We start from the raw sequence: 20,764 nt of genomic DNA, 5'->3' as shown, positions 1-20,764 counted from the left end.
TCTATAGCAGTTAAAAGGATTTGGTCTTCTAGAGAAAAATTAGTGGGTTTAATAATTTTGTTACCCATTAAGCTTTGCTGCTCCTTCTGTAGATCCACTGCTTCCCAAGCACTGTGACTGCAGTAGCCCACTGTGTCCATATTGACCTTCATCCCTGGCATGGGAATTGTGAACTGAGTCTGCTCAGTTGTGGACTAGTTGCAATCTCTGCTCCAAGTCACTTTTCATGGAAAGGAAACCTTAATGTCCCTCACCACTAGGCTCATGGTCACTACTATTACTCTGAAGTAGCTTCTACTGTCTGTGAAAGGACAGACATTTAAGGAGCACCAAGCTGTCAGAGTCATTGTTGTTCAGAAACACAGGCAACCCTGACAACTGGTAGACTGCAGAGTCTAAGCATGTCTATCTTCTGATGCTTCTGGTTGAATAGAAGCAGAAGGTTTCATCCTTATAGAGGCTCCCTGTGTTTGCAAGAAGAGTGTTTTCTCTATATGAGCAATCCTTGAGCAATGGAAAGTAAGCTTTCAGTTTGTCGATGTTGCAGGTAAAATGTTGTTGACCTTTTGAGAGACACAAGTCTACCAATTGAAATTTTCTCCAGTCAAGCCTCTGTGAAGCTGAAATGTGTGCTGCCATAACCTGATCTGGAGGACCATTCCCAGGTGATCTACAGCTACGATTTTATTAGGACTTAGTGGAGGTCAGAAGTTCACCTGGGCAAGCTGTGATTACCACAGGAGTTTATCAGATAAGGAGTTTCGTGAAGGACATGCCTCCGATCAGCTGCAATTTTTAAATGTTATTTTAAATTTAGTGATTTACCTGGCAGGCTTGGGGGTTTCTTACTGTTTAATTCTTTTTCTAGAGCAAAAATATCGAGTCCATAAGGGTTGCCAGCATTTTAAACAAAACCTGGGAGCTAGGAAAGACTTTCATTTAAAAGCATGCACTAATTAGAGCTGCTATCTCGTAGGTAATGGTATGATTCAGTTACCATTTTGTTAGAAAGATTATAAATCTACAAAAACTTTAGTTTTTGTAACCAAACTTAGGTAACAATGGCAGGGAGGGGGCAAATGTCTGCAATTCTATATTGCATTAAGAGTCTACTGTGAATTTGGAAATGGCAAGTTAGTCTATTTGACAGACAATACCAATAAGAACAAGAAAAAAACCCAATTCACAGGGGAAAGCACGTCCAAAAGAGTGGAAATATTTTGCAAGGTACCCTGAGAATGAGCCAAAGTCTTTTGGCTCAGATACAGTCTCTGGGACATCCTTATATTATGGGGTGAAGCAGAGCCCTTTGTTTTATTAGGAAAATGCAGATGGACTCTCAAAAAATAAAGGAAAACTAATTTTTGTTGAAGTTGAGAGTTTGTATCTTTGCTCTTTGCTGATTACTCAGTTGAAATGTTTATGTGGTTGGGAAGTTTATAGGCTCAGTGATACAGAGGATTTGCAAACACTAAAGATCAAGTTGTAATGATGCTAGCTTGATTTAATAGTTCTACTTTAATTAAAATAAATGAGTTTGCTTTTCTAGTGGGATGGATTAGCTTTACAACAGCCACAGCAACAATAAACAACTGTAAATGCAGAGATATCTCTAATTAGGGGGAGGCTGAAGCAATTAAGATGGGTAAACTCTATTGATCATAACTGAACCAGGTTTGACTAAGATACATATAGATGACAGCAGTGGTTTTACTGTGGGTGCTGTGACATGGTTAATGACTGCTGTTGATTAAACACTAATGATTTTAGCATTTTATTGGGGGGATGTGGGAGGGGAGTCTAAATCAAGGTTTATAGGACTTTTCAAAACCGTACCACAACTACTTGGAGAGCTGCTTGTTCAACCAAAATGTTCAAGTGTAGTTCTGGCATATCCTTCTTGGGCCTGAATGCATCCTCTGATGCAGTCCCCTGGACCTGCTGGCCAAAACAGAACCTGTAATTCAAATCTTCTCTGTTTCTGAGCTGTTCTCTACCTCATTGGCCATAAAGAACTTTACCCCTAGATTATGGGTATACAGCTTCTTTCATTAACTGTTTCTGTTCTCTACCATATTGCTTGTTGACATACACATTATGTTAGAAAGCTCAGAAAACAAGCTGTAAATGATAAATGGGCATCTGTCATATATTCATCCCAAAGCAGTTTTTCGGAGTCCTGAGAAGAAAGTAATCATACCAGCTGTACTATTTTTGTAATTTTTGTTAGGGATCAAGCTGAAAATCTTAATGGTTCCAGAAGACTATAAAGTCTTACAACAACATAGAAGTAAACTTTACTCTCTTCAGCAGTTTAGATTCGAAGATTTAAATTTTTTTTCCTTAGTCAGTGGCATTTGTGTTAAAATCTGTGATGGACAGTGTTATGGTCTTTGGAAAGAGGACTGGTTTTTATGGTTTGGAGAAGGATGCAAAGGAAACTGCATTTAAAACAATGAGAATGATGCATCATTCTTGTGTTTCACTACATTAACCGCATTTTAAGATCAGATTTTTTTCCATTTTATGTAGACTGTTCTTATTAATGAGCTATTTGCCCTATTACATTTTCTTCTTGTTGTTGGGTTTATTTGCTGTCTCTGTAAAACAAAATAGCATAGAAAACATAGATACGAAAGCATATGCATGTGTATATAGTAAATATGTTGATATTATTTCTCACTCAAGGAGCCTGAGACTTGGTAATGTGATTAAATATAGAAGCAAATGTTTTGATCATCCAAGTATAACCCCTGGATTCAGCATTCGTTTGGAATTCCTCGTGGATAATGACGTGCAAACTGCATCGCTGCTCAGCATCCCCCATTTTATTGGATTATCTCCAGTTCCCTGCCTTTTTTCTCTCTCCACTGTCGCTAGAAAGTAGCCATTTGTATTTATTCACTCTGATGTGCTTATTCATTTGAAGTGGGTATAGTGAAAACTGCACCTCACAACTGTGTCAACACGGGTGCTCCATGGAGGCTGCTGGCACTTTTTAAACAATCTTTGAAGTACATATAAAATGTTATAGAACCATTTTTAATCATACGCCACACATACACAAATACTCTTTTCTTCTCCGTCAGGCATACTTCTTGCCTTGTAAGAGGAAGCTGTAGCATTCTTTAATGGTTGGTCAGTTAAAAACAATTCCTAGGAGGTGGATGCTAAGTCTGTCTCATTACTTTATCAATGCAATAATTATTAATCTTATTCCAAGTCATTCATCTTATCCCATATTTGACTTCTCTGGTCAAGTGCACGGTCTTTTTGGGACCAGAATCCCTACTCTTCAAGTGAAATTTTGCTAGGGGCCTTGCCTTAGGACTAGAAAAATCTCACTACCTTTCTCTAAATCTCTGCTTGGACAGTTTCTGTGCATTACAATCCATACTTGTGCAGTAGCACACACTGATGATTCCTTTTTACTTTCTTCTGTGTGATACCACCTGAGCAATTTTAACAAAATCCTAAAGTGTGCTATACTTGATGTGTTCACTTCTAAAAATAAAGAAATTCAGACAGCACCACCATAATATAATTGTCTGTTCTCAGGGAAGTCTAAGGTAACAGAGGACTCTTGCCACTGAGATTTAAGAAAGTGAAGAGTATTTTGTAAAGATATCCCCCATCAGTCTGCAAACTCAGTGCCTCTTTTATTCAACAGAATGAGGGGAATTTAAAAATGGATCTTCATTTTTCCAGTCCCACTTTTCCTGTCTTCCAGGTTCTCTTTGGAACCTCATTGAAAACCCACAACTTCACTTAACTGTAGCAGCTAGGCTTATTTTCTACCATATCTCTTACTGAAGGTCTATGTTGCTTCCAGATTTCCTCTGGTTTTAACTAGAAGTACCTACCCAGGATTAACAATTACATATGAGTTCAACAACATGGGATTTCTTTGTTGGTGTAGTTTGGTTTTTGTAAAAATTTAGTTTAACACAAAATGTCATTTGTTTAGGTTGATACATAGAATTTTAACCCTATGCATAATGCATAATAGTTGTCATGGTGCAGCAGTGCTGCTGTAGTTCTGCTTTTATTTTCTCATGCAGATATTTAATCAGTGAAAGTACTTTTACAAATGTATATCTTTGTTCAATGAACCCAAGTTATAAGGATAGAAGTGTGTCCAAAAGCATGTTTGTCTGTTCAGAATACGTTTTAGTGTTAGAAATATTTTTTTTCTCATATTGATAATCTTAGTGTTCTTCAGGAGGAAAGAAATTAAAAAGAAATCTTAAAAAATTACTGTTGAGATTATTTTAAGACATTGGTTTATCCAGTTTTAGTGGAGTCTCTTCCAGAGCAAGATGTGACAGATGCCTCATACCACACATAATATAAGAGCTTACAAAGACTGTGAAAAGCAATGTCTTTACAGCCTACACTGCTTGTGTTAACTTTTAAAATCATTTCAGTCATCAAATGCACACATTTTATAAGCTACTAACTGATACATCTCAGATAATGAGGAAAAAAAAAAGGAAATTAACATATTGCAGTAAACCCCCAATATTCAGACGTTTTGGTGTTCTCCAAGGGAGAGTTTGAAATGCAGCAGGATCTGTGCTGCTTTAACGCAGAATGCAAACCTGTAATTATGGTTTTAGGCCTTTGCAAGGAAGAATCAAACCACGCATTTCTTTGATAAGTTTTTTTTTTGCTGTAACTAGTTTTAGCCCAATTTAGACCATGGTCACAGTTCTGCCTGAGGTTAATGGGAGTAGCACATGGGTACGGAAAGAAAAGCAATTGGAGGTGCAATGATTTTATGACACTGAGTATTAGGACACTTTGCGGCCTTTTCTAAGCAGCTGGTCTTTAGGTAAATTAATACCTGGGGTCTCTTTACTTCTCCCCAACTTTAACTACCATAAAAGAACTTAATGTAAAGCTTATCTCACCCGATTGCTATGTGGAACTTTTAACACAAACGCTTTTATACACTACAACCACAACACACTAATCTTCTGAACTTCCTGACCCATAAAACTGTGATTATTGCTACATGTAAAATTCATCTGGAAATATCCCTCTGTATTTAGTGTTATGGGTGTTATGTTTCAAAATCCCTCCTTTGCAGTGGAAGGGCTGCTAGGGAAGGGGAGGACAGTGGGGTTGCAGATGGATGTGAGAGTGTAATGCTGTACCTTAATCATGTGAATTTGGTTTTATTTGGAGTTGGTGATTCAACAGATGCAATGTTCTGGTTCTGGCTTTTTCCCTAGGTTGCAATTTCAGACTTGGGTTTGTTTGTTTTCTTTTAATTAGAATATTTCTGACTACTTTTGCTTACCATTAGCCATGGGTCAGGCATTAATTTCTTATAAAACTCCATGAGCAGGTAATTGAGAATCATCACGTGTGAGAACTATTTGGATAAAGATAGGAAGGATGTTAGAGATGAAAAGAAAGCTTTGCTATTGCAATTGTGATTCTTTTAAGTATCTGACATATTCTGAGAGTTATCACTAGTCACTATTCTGCAATTAAAGTAAGGGTTTGCAATTAAAGAAGCAGTTTGCAGGATTTTTTTGGTACAGGATAGCAGTTAAAATGCACTAGAGGCAAAAAGGAAATAATAGTCCATGAGGCTCTTTTTGTGTTTAATACATAGCTTTCTTTTTAAAAAGCCATGTGATTCTTGTCTGATCTTCAGCAAAGATAATGACATCAGCAGTTTTGCATTTGTACGCGTACACATCGTGAAGGGGTGGGTTGGCTGCACTTTATGGTGCAAACATACCAAAAAGCACAGGAATCATGTTTCTATCTTTTATTCATCACCAGACTAACTTAATATAGATAATCATCCAGCCAAAAAAAAAAAAAATCTAAAAAGTTTAAAATTAAATGAACAGGCTTTTTTAATTTTAAAACACAAACATTTGTGTTAAATGATGCTTTCCCAAGCCGCTTTTATTATTCGGGTTGTTCTAAATTGCAAGTTGTCACATCCACCAGCCTCTAAATTATCCGTCCTCTGTGTTGCTATAGTTACACTGTAGCCACTAAAGTATAGACTCTGAGGTAGAAAGGCAAGCTCAGACTGCAACTCATTTATTTGAAGGTCTTGGCAGCAGAGTATCTCCACAAAGTCTTTGTTTTATAACCTTTGAATACTTGCATTTTAACTCTTTCAACCAACAATACTGTGTTGTGCTAAAAGGTGCTAAAATTTTATTTAAGACAAGGGTACTCAAACTGAGTTAATAAATATGTGGCTATAGTTGACTTCTGACCTTTCTTTCTCTGATTTTTTGTTTTGGGCTGAATGATTGATGATTTTTTTAAGGTGAGGGCAAGGCAGCAGCATGGTGTTGTCTTCTCTATTTCCTCCATCCAAAAGGCTGCCCATCTCCTTTCCATGGCAGGATCTCTTGCTGGTGACCTCACTGGTAGCAAAAATCTATCCTGGTTGGATTTGAAATGTAGTTTCTTGCTTAGTGAACAAATCTTTCAGTAATAATGGAAATGGTCTTTGCATATTCCACAGACTCCTTACACACCTACTTGTAGCATTTCTTGCACCGATTCCATTCTGCTCACAATGACCTTCAACCAGTCCCCTGGTTCTTCAGCACCCATGGACTTCTTAACCTCTCACAACTCTTCTACTCCAAGCTCCAGTGCTGCTTTCCATGCCAAACTAGTCACAGTTACCCAATACCATTTGTTGTCATTCATACCGTTTATATCCAATACCATCATTTATCTTTTATTACCATTCCTGTTGTATTTCTTGTATTTTTCTTTTGGGGGTACACATATCATTTCTGGTTCAGTGCCCATTAGCACTCGGGAGACTCCAAGAGTGATGAGTCCACGTGGACTGTAAGTGACCAGCTTTCCAAGTTCTCATTGTCTTCCAGGTTTTCTGAGGTTTACAGCTTATGTTCATGCAGAATAAGGGTAACTACTGCCTCTGAGCACTACTACTCATGGTAAACAGAGCTGGTGTAATTTCCCATAGTGGAAAAAAAAAATCCCACTCATGTATCAGAATGCAGAGGTCTGGGAAGAATCCTCTCAGAAAGTATTTATATTCAGCTAAAATAAGACTTTTGAATGCTGACCACCATAAATTTTTATCAACCAAATATGTATAAATAACCATCTCTGTTCTCCTTGAAATAAAGGGAAGTAGTAAGCCCCCCTTACTTTACAGCACTAAATAAGGATGTCAGATAAATACTGCATATCTTATCTCAGTTTCTTAAGGTCTCTGCTGGAGGTACGAGTGGATAAATTGCTATTTTCAGTACCATTCATACTGAAAATGTTTTTCTACCCCCTCCCTTCCCTTCCCCAAAAAAGAAAAAAAATCGTGTATTTTACCAGTATTCCCAATATTTTATATTAAAACATTTGGGGTACGTCTCCTGCTACTTTCACATAAAACTACAATTGTTTCAGCAGTCACACTGTTGAACCCCCCTATACAATCAGAGTAAGAAAAGTGTTTCTAGTCTTTTAGCTGAGATGAAATGTTGTCATTTGGTGCCTTCAAGTACAGGGTTGCTGACATGAGCTTTTACTTTGTAGGACGCGGTACATGATCTGGAGGCACCAGTCTGCCTGATTATTGCCATCAGGTTACAGCTTTCACAGATGACCTAGTCCCAGCAGAAAGTCTTGACCTCTCACTTTTCCAGCACTTCAGAGGTTAATTTTGTTGAAGGATCAGATTTCTTTCCAGGGGAAGCTTCTGATGATCACCTTCTAGCTAGGCTTTACTTTCCAGTGTCTCGTCTCTCGGAGCTGCTGAATGTGGAGGGCTCTGTTGGAAAACAACCTTGCTCCAATTTTTTTTTCCCCGAGTCTCTTCCTAGATAGCCAACTTTCAGGCTGGTTTATTTAGGGGGGTATTGGATGGTAGCCTAATGAAGGTATCAACCTGCAAAATAAATCTGAGCCCCTTTCCTGGAATTCTTCATGGGCAACAAGGCGGAGAAGTGCTTTGGCCAGGGAATATTGCAAGGTAAGAGATTTTCTGCACTTTTGAAATCATGAGAGTGTGTTGTGTTACACCTTTGTGTAAGGAGGTTTAGCCATGTAAATACTGGCAGCAGTGGAAAAACATTAGATGATGGATAAATCTGAGAAGCTTTCTCTCTGCACTGTTTTTTTTGAATCACTGAATGAAATCAATAGATTTTTAGTAGATTGAAAATATTTGAATAACATAATAGAAAATTCCCCATACGAGAACTGACACCCATTACTGTATTTGCTTTCTCTGGCTTAATTTCATGATTCTGTAGGGTTTGTCAGTACTCACAGGTTGCAGTCTAACCAGCTATCTTTCTACTAGTGTTACAGGCTTTTAGTCTCAGAAAACTATGGGTCTTTGTTATTTTTTAGCACTTTAAGTCTGTTTTCTGTGCAAAGGAGGAACCTCTGTGGGAATGAGCTCACTCTGCAGGGAAACAAAGGCGTATGTGAGTCCGTTTCAGGCCAAATCCCAGCCCGGAGTGCACTTGCTTTTTGCTACATAATATCCAGTTCGTATTCTCACTCCCGTGCAAATTTATGTGGGCTTACTGATTTGTCTGAGTAAGGTTATAAGATCCTTTTCCTTTCTGTAGTTCCTTTCAAATAAGCCTAATTTTAAAGGCTGACATAAACCAGGTGTTATCAGTACTATTTAGAATGTTACTGTTCTGCTAGGAAAAAACCCTGCTTTCAGAGTTGGTAGTAGCTGACATCTTCCTCACAACTCCATTTTACAAAGAATAAAGTATTTTACTTGACTGTGTGTCTATCTGTTCTATAAATCACTGGTGTGATAACAATGGTTGTTTTTCAGTGATTCGGCTTCTTGAGGGGCAGTGCTATGTGATCAAATTAACACTTTTTATTGCCAAGTTCAGCTTTTATTTTAAGATATATTTCAGCAGGCTGTGATGCATTCAGAAAGACAGTTTCTGTTGTTTTTCTCCTTTTTTTCTGAGGGGAGAAGAGGGTGCAAGTGTGTGCATTATCTTTGTCTCCATGTGCTCAGCTGCAGCTGATGCTGCTGTGAGACAGGAGCAGTTCTCATGTGTGAAATCTGTTTGCTCTGCACAGGTTTTTGCCTTGATCAACTTATGTAGGAGTTTTGCAGTGTATTTAGAGTGAGGAAAAACTTAATAGTGACTGATAATTGCTGTGAGTCTTCATGCGTATATGCATATCACATCTTCATTTTGTGCCTGCGTGTTTCTTGCTTGGGGTTACAGTCTGCAGACCTAAAAGATTTGCATTGGTGTCAGTAGTGGAGTTAGAGTGGATGGATTAAAACAAGAGTGGGAAGTAAAGGAGTCATATTCTACCTGCCAGCTGCAGGAGGTTTTGGCTCTGGGGGTGTTCATTATCCACCTTTTCCTGGGTGAGGCTGCCCAGTGGTCCCAGTCTGCCACTTGTGCAGGAGTAATGGCCAGAGGGCAAATGGCCACAGGGCAGTTGAGTCCATGAGTCTTTCAAAAGCATGCTCAGCAGCAGGGAATTTAAATGCATCTTGCATAGTGTTATTTCCATACTGCCCTTCATTCCTTTCCCTACATATTTTTGTTACCTCACTCCTGTAAGAGTTGAGGTGATTTATTCTTTTTTTCTTGGTGTTTAACCCTGTTTTTGTTGTGTTTTGGAGCCTCTGATGAAGCAGCTGCTGGGTTCTAGTAACTGCTGGTGAGCTGCTGAGCTCTCACCAGCTCAGTCCAGTGCTGGAGGAGCTTGTGGGCAGGAGGTGGGTGTCAGAAACTATGTCAGTCTGTTCAGTGAGTGCTGCCCCTGCTTTAAGTCAAAACTTAAATTTTGTCTTTGTACAAGGAGGTGATGTGATCCAGAGTATCTGCTTTTGAGGAAGAAGCTGTAAGAAAGAGCTACTGGTGAGTAAGGCAGGGTAAGAAACTCACACAGTCTAATCTTTACGTGTCATAATTGTCCATCCTCAAGGCAGGTCACCTTGTCTGTCTGCCTGTAGTAAGGAGGTGTTTGGGCTGGGACCTTGCTGAGAGGGAGTAGGAGGCGTATTGCAAGGGTGACCTACACCTAGATCTTTGCCAGGGACCTCCTCCCCATTCCCTCATTCCAGGGGGACTGCAGGGAGCTAAGGAGGTCCATCACTGCATCCCCAGTGGCCTGGGCTTGACCTCTGGATTTGTTCAGTCCATCGCTGTCACATGTACACTTTAGAGGGATTTATTTTCTGGAAGGCACCGGAGGCTTTGTATGTAAACTTTGATTAGAAGACTTCTCAGCACTTCTTACTGTCATGGAAACAAAGGCAGAACAAACAAAGCGTGTTTTTTAACGTGATGACTGAGATTTAACGCTGACCTTATTGTGATATGAAGACACTGATTTTGTTTCCAGCTTTCACTGAAGTCAGTGTAGTGGCACGGACATGATCAGGGATGAGCATTAATCCCATGACCTTCAAAGCAGGGAGGTGAGTGTGCTGCTGGCCAAGGGGGTACTCTGTGCACACAATGTAGAGCTGGTCTGTAAACTGCTTTATAAACACAGTGAGTCTTCAGACAGAACAATAAATGGGGAACACCAAAAATATGGTTTATAGGTTTTGAATGCAAGAGGGGGGGCTGGTAGCTGGTTGTAGTATTGTACACTAAATTTTACAGACCTTGCTGGGAGTTCCTCCAGCACTTGGGTCACAGGCTCTGGTTTCTCCCCTTCCCCAAGGCTGTGGAGGTGCCAGAGGAACCCTGGTTGTGAACAACGGCCAAAAAACCAAGTTCCACCAGTAAAGCACTTTGCAACTGAATAGAGTTGTGCTGTCTGCTGACTCAGTGACTCCAGACAGCCATGGCTGAAGGGGCTCTGAGCAAAGCCTGCAGGTGAAGAAGGTGCCACTGTAATATCTGCTTCAGAGCAGGATATGATGATGTTCAGTGGAAAGTCAGATTGTTTCATGAAGCTTTAGAGTGTTTCAAATGGTAACTCCCTGAGATTACCTGGGTTTAGCAGGTCCTGTGTGTGTGTGCTCATTTGTGTTCAACTTCGACAATGGCTTGGTCAAATTCCTGGTTAGATTTTAAGGGACAAAATAAAATCCAGTTTTATTTTCTTAAGATTATTAGCACTGATATAAAAAGATTAAAGGAAAAGAGCATGTGCGGTTTTCTAGCTTCTCCAAATCTTTTCTAACCCAGACTTTTTCAACACTGATTGATTTTGTTCTGTGAGTTATTCCCTTTACCAATAGGTATTTTTAATGTAAATCCTGAAACCTTATCTTGATGAATTCTAAACAGAACTTGACAGAGAGCTGCTGACAGTTACCCGAATAGTCACTAAACATGAAAACGTCTGAATAGCTCACAGGACATTTCCAGCACTTAAACTCTGCCCCAAAAAATGTCATTAAAAGAATTGGCTTCAAGATCAATTGGATTCTGCTCCAGAAAGAACAACTGGAGATGGTCTATATTCGTTTTTCCTGGTTTACTTTTCATAGTCTGGCTGTACAAAGTGTTTCAAGGTAACAGTCCTGTCGCTGGGCTCCTCTTTTGATTAGAAACAAAGTGGCTTATGTTAACATACCTATAATGAGATGTAAGGAGAGAGTAACTGAAGACGTGGGGCAGGTGGGTGATTAATAACAGTGTAAAACACATTAACCATGCAAGGGTCTGTATGTGGTTTTTGGATTTCTGACACAGTGATCAGTATTGTAGACAGTTCCAGAAAAAAAACAGTGGAAACTGAAATATTTACTATCTTGTGTTAGAGCACATTTAATTTTTCCTTTTAAATCTTTGAAGATGCTGTGAAGTTTCAACCATTTCGTACCTTGACCTTTTTTGTTGTTTTTGTTCTCCTATCAACTCATAAATAGTTAAATTTTTAGGTAGAAGAGGATAATTGCCATGTTTCCACTTGAAATATTGTAAAGCCCCAAGGCCCTTTCTTGGACAAATATATTTTTCAGCAGCTCATTGTAATTTTGGTTTTGAGTGAAGATCCAACAAAGTTAAAATCCACACCCATCTACAGAAAAGATGCATTCTCAGCCTTTAACAATAGCTTTATTTAGTAGGATTTTAATGGCTCCTTTGCAAAGCGGGAAGATTTCTGCAGCGAGGAGACTATCCTAGGGATCACAAAATGATTTGCTGTCCAAGCTGACAAAGAAGAGCCAATTCTGTGGATGATTATTATGCAAGATGGAAAAGTGCTGATAGACTGTGGAAAAATTCAAGTCTGAGCCTAACCACTTTGCAAACCTGTTTCAAAAAGCAGCTTTGAGTAGCTGATCTGGTGCTGTAGGTGGGTGATCATAGTAGCAATGTTGTAAGTTGCATTAGGGTGAGCAGAGTGAGGTGGGGAGGGAGAGGAAAGTATTTGGTTTCATAGAGAGCAGGGGGCAGGGTTGTGGGAGTTTTTAAGTGGGTGGTTGTATAATTTCCATATATAATACACTTTTAAGATTTTTGTAGTTTTCAGTAATCAAAGTAAAGTTTCAGGTGATTGATCAAATAGAGAAGGAAAGCCCAAACATTTCAGCTTCAGGTTATGGTTGAGTAGACTTTTACTGACATCAGAAATTATTAATTGCAGCAGCTAAATTACAAAGATGTTATCTTGGTTCTGGGAGCCAAGAACACCATAATTAGGGCTGTTAGATGCCCCATTCTGCTTCCTTGCTTATGACTTTAACCATCAAGGCACTGGATCAAGGTAAAAGTGAACTAATTTATGTGGAGGGCTTGGGGTGGCTTGAAGAACAATGTGAAACAGATACCTCACTTTGGTAACAGTTACCTCTTCCCCTGGAGAAGCCCCAGTCTTCACCCATGTGTCCATCTTTTTCCATGGACATGGAGTAGTGTGTCCATGGTGTGTATATTGTACCAAATACAGTGATTTGGTGCAATTAGTGATGGACTTATTGGAGGGAAGAGCTTTTTATGTGTAATGGATCACTGCCAAGCAGGTTAAATAGTACATGTGGTTTAATTGCAATAGTTTTTAGCAGTATATGTTGTATACTTAGAAAGTTGCTTACATTAGCATGTAAGTTACAGAGTTCAGTGAATTCTACATGCAGCTCACATTAAAACCAGCCCTCTCTGGTGCTACTCCAAAATGCAACATCAGTAATTATTTATGTAGGTTTTCAAAATTATTTAGAATTTCTTAAGGTGTTTTCTTGTTCTCTGACACCCTGTTGTTTTTTAGCTAGAGACTGAGCACTCCCTCCCCCCTACTGAAGGGATACTTTTTAAATAAAGCTAGATCTGAGATGTCTGGGTTTAGATGACACAGCATCTTCCCTTGTTGGAACAGCTCTGAGCATCATGGTCATCAACACGCTTACAAGAGCTGTGTTGCTTAGCTTCTGGCACCCAAAATGCTAGACATCTATCTTCAGACCTCTTATTTTATTTTAGTAACAGATTAGTAAACTTAAAAATACAGAGTTGGAGTTGTTCATTGTTTCCATCAGAACATAAAGGATTTAAAGTCCAGGATATACTTCAGGAGAAGCCACAACCGTCAATGTATTCAGGTGCATGTTTCTACCTTTGTCCTCAGGCACATGTCCCAGTTCAGAAGGGCACTCAGATATTTTCATAATGCCTCAGATTGCCCAACTGAAACCAACAGGACTGGTTGATGCCAGAAAAACTACTTATGATTAACATTAAACGCATTCTTTAGATGCTGATGAACTGGGGCCTGTGATAGTTCAAGAATGGTGAGTGCTTGAAAATTGAATGTTTCTATACATTCTATACATTCAAGATGGGACTATGAGTCCCACAGAGAAAAATTAGTGTACCTAATTTTTTTTTTTGCCCATTGCCATATATCCATAAGAAGGAAATTAAAACTGTTAAGCATGGAAAACATTGTCATTATTGATACTATTATTATTGTTATGGTTGTTATTATTTTATTATAGCTTCAAGAATAGAAAATGTTTTAGTCGCTACACAGAACTTTGGAAAATGAGAAGCATGTTCTTTTAATCAGTTATTTTATTAACTGTTTTGTATCCTTATTTGTAGACTTATAAAATCTAGGAATTGTAATTGTTTTATGGTACAGGTTTTGCAACAGAAATTAATATCAGGTATAAGACCTGTTTTCAAAACTGAAATTTAGAAGTAACATGGCTTTCAATATTTTGCATTGTAATATTTAATTGCCTAGTCTAAACAAAAAGATGCTTTAAAGAAGTCTTTTAGTCTTTTTCCAAATCTTCAATTATCCCTTCCCTAACATTCCATGGATTTCTTTGTGTGGGCAGCATATCCTTCATTCAGTTTGCTGAAAAAGATTTTGGAAAATAGCAAATAAAACTGCTGTGTCAAATCTGGCTGTCTGACTTTCTCAGACTCAATAGGTCTCACACTGTGAGTTTTATTTTAACATGTATTTCTATTTTGTATTATGGTGTATTCCTCTTTAAAAGTATCCAGGTGAAGGCAAATCTAGGAAACAAAATTATCTCTTTCCTTTGTAGCAACACCAACACTCTGAAGTGCAGGATTTCTTTCCAATCAGGAGAGCTGGAGTTTATCTGTGGGTTTATCGAATATGGTTCAGAAAATCTTTTTGGAAATCCAGGACCTTTTGTGTAACTAGGACACTCCTGAAAGTCAATCAGGGCTGGCAGGAGTGTATTTTCATGAGTTGGAGAACAGCACATGAAAAGGCTGCCTTAAGGCTCCATGCCTGTGGTAGGAGTCAGCAGTGGGTCACTGTCCCTCCCCATCCCTGTTCTCTGCCAGCAGAGCAGTGTGACTGAGCATCCCAAATTTCCTGAAGACAAAAAGTGATCTGACTGGCGGAAGCTGTTGATCTGAGGTTCCCAGCTGACTTATCTGCAGGGATATGGGGAGAAGGAGCACAAATGGGGATCAGGGATACAAATGGCTGTGCTGGCAGATTGCTGAGGACCTTCACTGGGAACAGAGCAGTAAGCAAGGAGTAGCTGCCAGCAATAACATGCTGGGGGAGGATGTCCCCGTGGTTCATGTGGTCCGGCAAACTGGGCTCAGTTCCCTCAAAGGCCTTACATAGATGTGGGTGAACAGAGTACTCCCAAGTAAGCAAAAAGCAATTAAAATTATTAAATCATCGTTAAAACTCATACAGGTAGCTGTTTTGTAGTGCTAAGTGAGAAAAATGAAATGATTCTCCTTTCAAAGTTGCCAAAGTTTATGTAGTCAGACTATAGTCATGGCTAGGCTTCGTGAACGAAGATTTGAGGAGGGGCTCTACCCATGTTTATTACAAGCGTGCTGGTGACTAAAGAGGCCAATTTGAGATAGGCACGTCCGGTTGCAAAAGGCACAACAGAAAGACTCCTTAGGTGATATATTCTGCAAAGACTCCTTAGGTGGTATATTCTGAAAGACACGATTCTTTCTGCGTTGCCTGTTCTCCTCAAGAGTGATCCTGCGTGCTTTCTCAAAAGCATCAGCAGCGTTATAGATAGTGTGTCTCCAGACCTCCCGATTGGAGGCCAGAGTAGACCAGTTATGTTGATCAATATGGCCAAGGCTGAGATGTTGTTTCAGGGAGTCCTTGTATCTCCTCTTCGGGGCTCCTCTCTTGCGGCAGCCAGTGTCAAGTTCACCATAAAGCAAGATCTTAGGGAGGCGGTGGTCCTTCATCCTGGAGACGTGCCCTGCCCAGCGCAGCCGTGTTCTCAGCAACATGGCCTCAATGCTTGTGACTGCTGCTTGTTCTAGAACAGACGTGTTAGTCACATAATCTGACCAGCGGATGTTAGGGATTGTACGGAGGCAGCGTTGATGGAAGCATTCTAAGAGTCACAGGTGGTGGCGGTAGATGACCCATGATTCAGATCCATATAAGAGAGTAGACAGCACTATGGCTCTGTAAACACTGATCTTTGTACTTTTCTTCAAGTGTTTATTTCGCCAAACTCTTTAATGAAGCTTTCCGAAGGCACTATAGTGCCTTTGCTAACCTGTTGTCTATCTCTCCGTCAATCTTACCATCCAAGGAGATGAGGCTGCCTAGGTAATTAAACTGCTGGACTGATTTGAGCTCTGATTCGCCAACGGTGCTATGGGGATGATGGAAGACTTCCTGAGGTGCCGGTTGATAGAGAACTTCTGTCTTCTTTAAGCTGACTTCCAGCCCAAAGAGTGTCTGCAAAGCAGGATGTTAAACGCTACAGAGCTGCTTCTGTGTGGGCAACAAGGGTGGCATCATCAGCATAAAGCAGCTCCCAGACAAGATGGTTTAAGGTCTTAGTGTGGGCCTTCAGTTGCCTAAGGTTGAAAAGGCTTCCATCAGTACGATATCGAATGTAGATACCGTCCTGATCATCAAGGTCTGCCGTGGCCCTTTGGAGCTTCATGCTGAAAAAGACTGTGAATAGGGTTGGTGCAAGAACACAGCCTTGTTTCACACCAAAAATCCTGGCAAAATCCTGGCAAGAATACTCTTGAACAGACTAATACCTGCTATAGCAGAAGGAATTCTACCCCAAAGCCAATCTGGTTTCAGAGCCAACAGGAGTACCACAGACAGGGTATTTGTTCTCAGACAACTGCAGGAGAAATGCAGGGAACAGAACAAAGGTCTTTATGTAACCTTTGTTGACCTCACCAAGGCTTTCGATACTGTGAGCAGAAAAGGTCTATGGCAGATTTTGGAATGTTTAGGTTGTCCCCCCAAGCTCCTTAAAATGATCATCTCACTCCATGAGGATCAGCGCGGCCAAGTCAGATATGGCGATGCACTTTCTGAACCCTTTCTAATATCCAAAAGTCAAACTATAGTAAATCAGTGGTGAAGCTATGAATAAAGCTCAGGAAGCCAGGGATAGGTTGCCTTTCTTTACATGGTTCACTTCCTCAACACACAATTCAGTTTGAAATGCATATATTAACTGTTCAGTATATCATTTTGTGAATGTCTTTCACTCCCCCAGTCAAAAGCCTCACTGCAATCTCTGCTACAAGTTTGTAAACCAAACAGAAATGGAATAGGGAAGAGAGTCTGGAGCTCCCAAAATCTGAAGCTGAGGTTAGAGAGCTGCCAGAGCTCTTACTTCTTGCAAATGATCTATGGTGTATATATATATATTTACTCATTTCCAGCAATTATCTATCAGTGGACTGAAATGTCTTCACAGAGGTATTTCCAGGACTGTGTTTCAGTCCTGGCTTCATTGTTCTTAGAGGTGGAGCATTTGTAAGCTGGTTTATAAATCTCTTCCTTGAGCAGCTTATTTTTACAGGCATTTTAGGAGTGGTGGATCTGGCTCAGTTGTTAGATCGTTTTGATTCTTCCTGTTCTAACACTCAAATCACTTCAGGCATGGACTTTCATTTTGTCGGTGCTTTGTGTGTCCTAAACTTCCAGTTACACATTTTTCGTTTACTAGAAAATGCTGGAAGAAGGTAGTCCTGATTAGTAGATCTCCTTGAAAGGGGTGTGTGGTACAGCTCAGGAGAGTTATGTACCCTCTGAAGGACTAAACTTTCAATCACTAAAATTTTCTGAGGCTGGTGATGCTGTGGGTGGTAGATCCAGGTTGTTGCCCAGGTCTGTGTAACACTCAGGTACAAAAGATTGTTTCAGGATGATCTTTTTCCTGGCATTTAAGCTCCAACTCTGTTTTATGGCTGAGCAAGTCAGTGCTATGTCTACTTGGAGACTGTAGAATCATAAACTGGTTTGAATTGGAAGGGACCTTAAAGATCATCCAGTTTCAACCCCCTGCCATGGGCAGGAACACCTTCCACCAGACCAGGTCGCTCCAAGCCCTATCCAACCTGGCCTTGGACACTTCCAGGGATGGGGCAGCCGCAGCTTCTCTGGGCAACCTGTGCCAAAGCCTGACCACCCTCACAAGGAAGAATTTCTTCCTAATATCCCTTCATAGCACTACTTTTCCTTGTCCTGGGACTGCAGGCACACATTTTGATTGAGTAGGAAGAGCTATGTCTTGGTGCTGTTGGTTAATGATGGTGCATTAATGATGGTATACACTGGGCTCTGTGGCAAACATATAGTTAATGGGCTGCTTGTAGAAATAATAGTTTTCCTTTTGAATGATGTTTTGTCTTTTGATCCTTATTTTCCTACCTTCCTTGTGCTTTTTCTCCAGCTGGGACGACAGCAGCTCTGTCAGCAGCGGGATCAGTGACACCATAGATAATCTCAGTACTGATGACATTAACACCAGCTCCTCTATCAGCTCCTATGCCAACACACCTGCTTCCTCCCGCAAAAACTTAGATGCACAGGTAAGATTTTTGGTTTATACAAGTAACATTGATATTTATTATCATCCTTGGCATTTACAAATATTTCCTCCATGGGGGAAATTTGTGGCATCTCTGCTGCAGTGGTGTCACAACAAAGGCTTTTTGCCTTCCTAGAAGCACTGCTGGACGGAAAACTGATGTAAATAGGATTTTTTTTTTTTTTTTTACCTCTAGAAAATGTATTATGTTCTTTTCTTAAATATTCTTAGAATATTTATATTCTAAGAATTTAATAAAGTCAATATGAAACTTTAACGGTTATTTACACTTCCATCAGAAACGTAAGCATGAAATAGATTTTATTAAATTTCCAGAACTCTCTGTTACTGCAGGCTTTCTATGTTTGGCAGCGTTTCATAGGAGGATAAATTTTACATCCATCAGCAGGATACGTGTACATTTTTTGCTCAGATGCCACTCATCCAAAGAGGGTAGAACATAGGAAGGTATCTAACAGTTTTTTGTTTATCAAATAAGCTCATAACGCAGAGATTTGCAGTAATATAAACTGCTCTTTTTTCCCCAATTGCACAGAATTTTGTTTGGAAATGTGAAGGACTAGAAAGTCTAGCTTTGTTCTTTGTACGCCCTGCTTGAGGGACTTGAGTGTTGTGTGCCAAAGCCACTGGGATGTGGTGACTTGGCATTGCAGCAGATAGAGGAGAGGGATGTAGGTATATGACCTTCTCCTCAGTTTCCTTCCTCTTTTAATCTTCTCCAGTCCTGTTCATTATGGGACCCTAAATCTGTTTTTAATAACAGTTTTAATGTAGACCTGTGGTTGCTGTGAAGTATTGCTCTGTCTGCAGGACTGTGGTGCAGGCATATAGTAGTCTTTGTTCCCTTGCCATGAAGTGAATATTTGAGCCTCCATTAAGGGTTTCCAGGTAGCCTCTGGTTGTGTATCAGTGATTTCATGTGCACTTTGAACTGCTAATAGAAGTCCCATACAAGCTGAGAGGAGTTAAGATCAATCAAGTGTGTTTGTCAGTACCTAACAGAGAGTAAGATGGACAACTAGAAGTACTTTTTGACGGTTGTTGCTGTGTCAACATTGTAATACTGCTGGGGGAAAAAAAAAAGGGAAGAATAGGGAGACATGACTAAACATTAACCTAGGGAAAAAAACCAGAAACTCATATGACTTCTATCATCTGATGGATCAGATTCTTGGAAACACCTCTGAGAGATCAAAATCTGTGTTGATGAACCCCTCTTCCTCCTCCACAAGTATTACAGCATCCAAGAGGGTGCAGACAAACACCTGAAGAAAAGTAGTTGGAGCTTGTACAGGCAGTAGAGTGTAGGTATAGGAGGAGGAAACTATGAGCCAAGAACGTATAAGTCATGTTTGCAGGTTTTTTATGTGTGTCTGTGACCTGCTTCTCTCCTCAGTTTTCATGAATGATAATCCTTATTCTAGTTATTACTGTTATTATTGTCCATAAAATAGTCCATTTTCGTTTGAGCAGAATACCCTAATCTTGTCAACCAAGAGAATGAAAACAGCTTGAAGGGATGGAATGTTTAGCTTTCAGGGTTGATTTTTTGCTACCCAAAGTAGTCCTCGCAGCTCATGATGCAGTGAATGCTGCAGAGACACATTTTCTGTCTTGCCTGGAGGACTGTATGGTGGCCTGTGCCCAGGTTTGCCTTCCCCAGGATGGTGAGCCTTAAAGGACCAGCAGATATCTGCAGAGGAGTGTGGCCTTTTCTTCTCACCACTGCTTTGGTTTTCCTAAATAGGAGGCACTTTTAAGCTGCTGTGATTCTGTCACATCTTTTTGAGGTGGTACAGAAGTTGGAATTCAAATAATTAAAGAAGAAGCTTGAAGCTAATACATGTGCAGCTGGTAGTTCAGGCAAATAATGCAGCAACATCAAAGGGAGAGAGCCTGAACTTGTCAATGTCTCTGATAAAATCAGTAACTCAGGCAGAATCATCTCTGCAAAGGAAGAAGGTATAGTTGCAGTAGGAAAAAGACTGTTAAGAAACTGATTTCCAGAGCTGCTGAGTACTCAGAAGCTGTAGTTGCCCCATCTTTGAGAAGCAGGACTTAAATATGATATTAACTCCATCTTCATAGATGTTCATAGTTGTAGCCCCTTTTTGTAGCAATACAATGAAGGTGTTTGCAAGTTGTTTCTGAGTAAGTTAGTGATGGGAGCCAGAATTTGCTTTACCATGTTCCCATGTCTTGCTGTGATAATGTCAGGCACCAAACCACTTAATATATGAGCTTTATTAGTTTTGTGGCCCTAATATTTTTTCCTTATATTCCACAGACTTAGATAAGTTACTTTTTACATGTAGTATACCTTTAAAGTCACATCATACATGTATTTTAAGGAGAAATTAGAACCTGGTGGGCATTTGAAAATAACTTATTTAACTGAAATAGATTGAAAAGGAAAGAGACTAAGTAATAAATTCACTCAAGTGATGGTAAAAAGATCAGAAGATGGAAGGGTTCCTTTAAACAGAAAACAGC

General features: G+C 39.9%; 1 protein-coding gene and 1 long non-coding RNA gene across 15 annotated transcripts in view; both read left to right on the top strand.

Annotated features, from left to right (window-relative positions):
* Window positions 1-20,764, top strand: part of NAV2 (neuron navigator 2) — a 388,787-nt gene that overhangs the window by 315,376 nt on the left and 52,647 nt on the right. For all 14 annotated transcript variants that reach the window (XM_027662067.1, XM_027662068.1, XM_027662066.1 and 11 more), the window contains one exon: window positions 18,113-18,251. In XM_027662067.1, coding sequence (XP_027517868.1) covers window positions 18,113-18,251 — 139 coding nt within the window. The remainder of the gene's footprint in view (window positions 1-18,112; window positions 18,252-20,764) is intronic.
* On the top strand, window positions 14,378-15,328 carry LOC113955975. Its single transcript, XR_003530710.1, has 3 exons — window positions 14,378-14,391; window positions 14,711-14,712; window positions 15,200-15,328. It is a non-coding gene; the product is annotated as an uncharacterized LOC113955975 (long non-coding RNA).

This window comes from Corapipo altera, unplaced genomic scaffold (assembly GCF_003945725.1).
Source record: "Corapipo altera isolate COAL_440 unplaced genomic scaffold, ASM394572v1 RXGC01000072.1, whole genome shotgun sequence".
Classification (NCBI taxonomy): domain Eukaryota; kingdom Metazoa; phylum Chordata; class Aves; order Passeriformes; family Pipridae; genus Corapipo; species Corapipo altera.
Note: the sequence above shows the minus strand (reverse complement) of the source record. Positions and strands in the feature narration are given on the sequence as shown.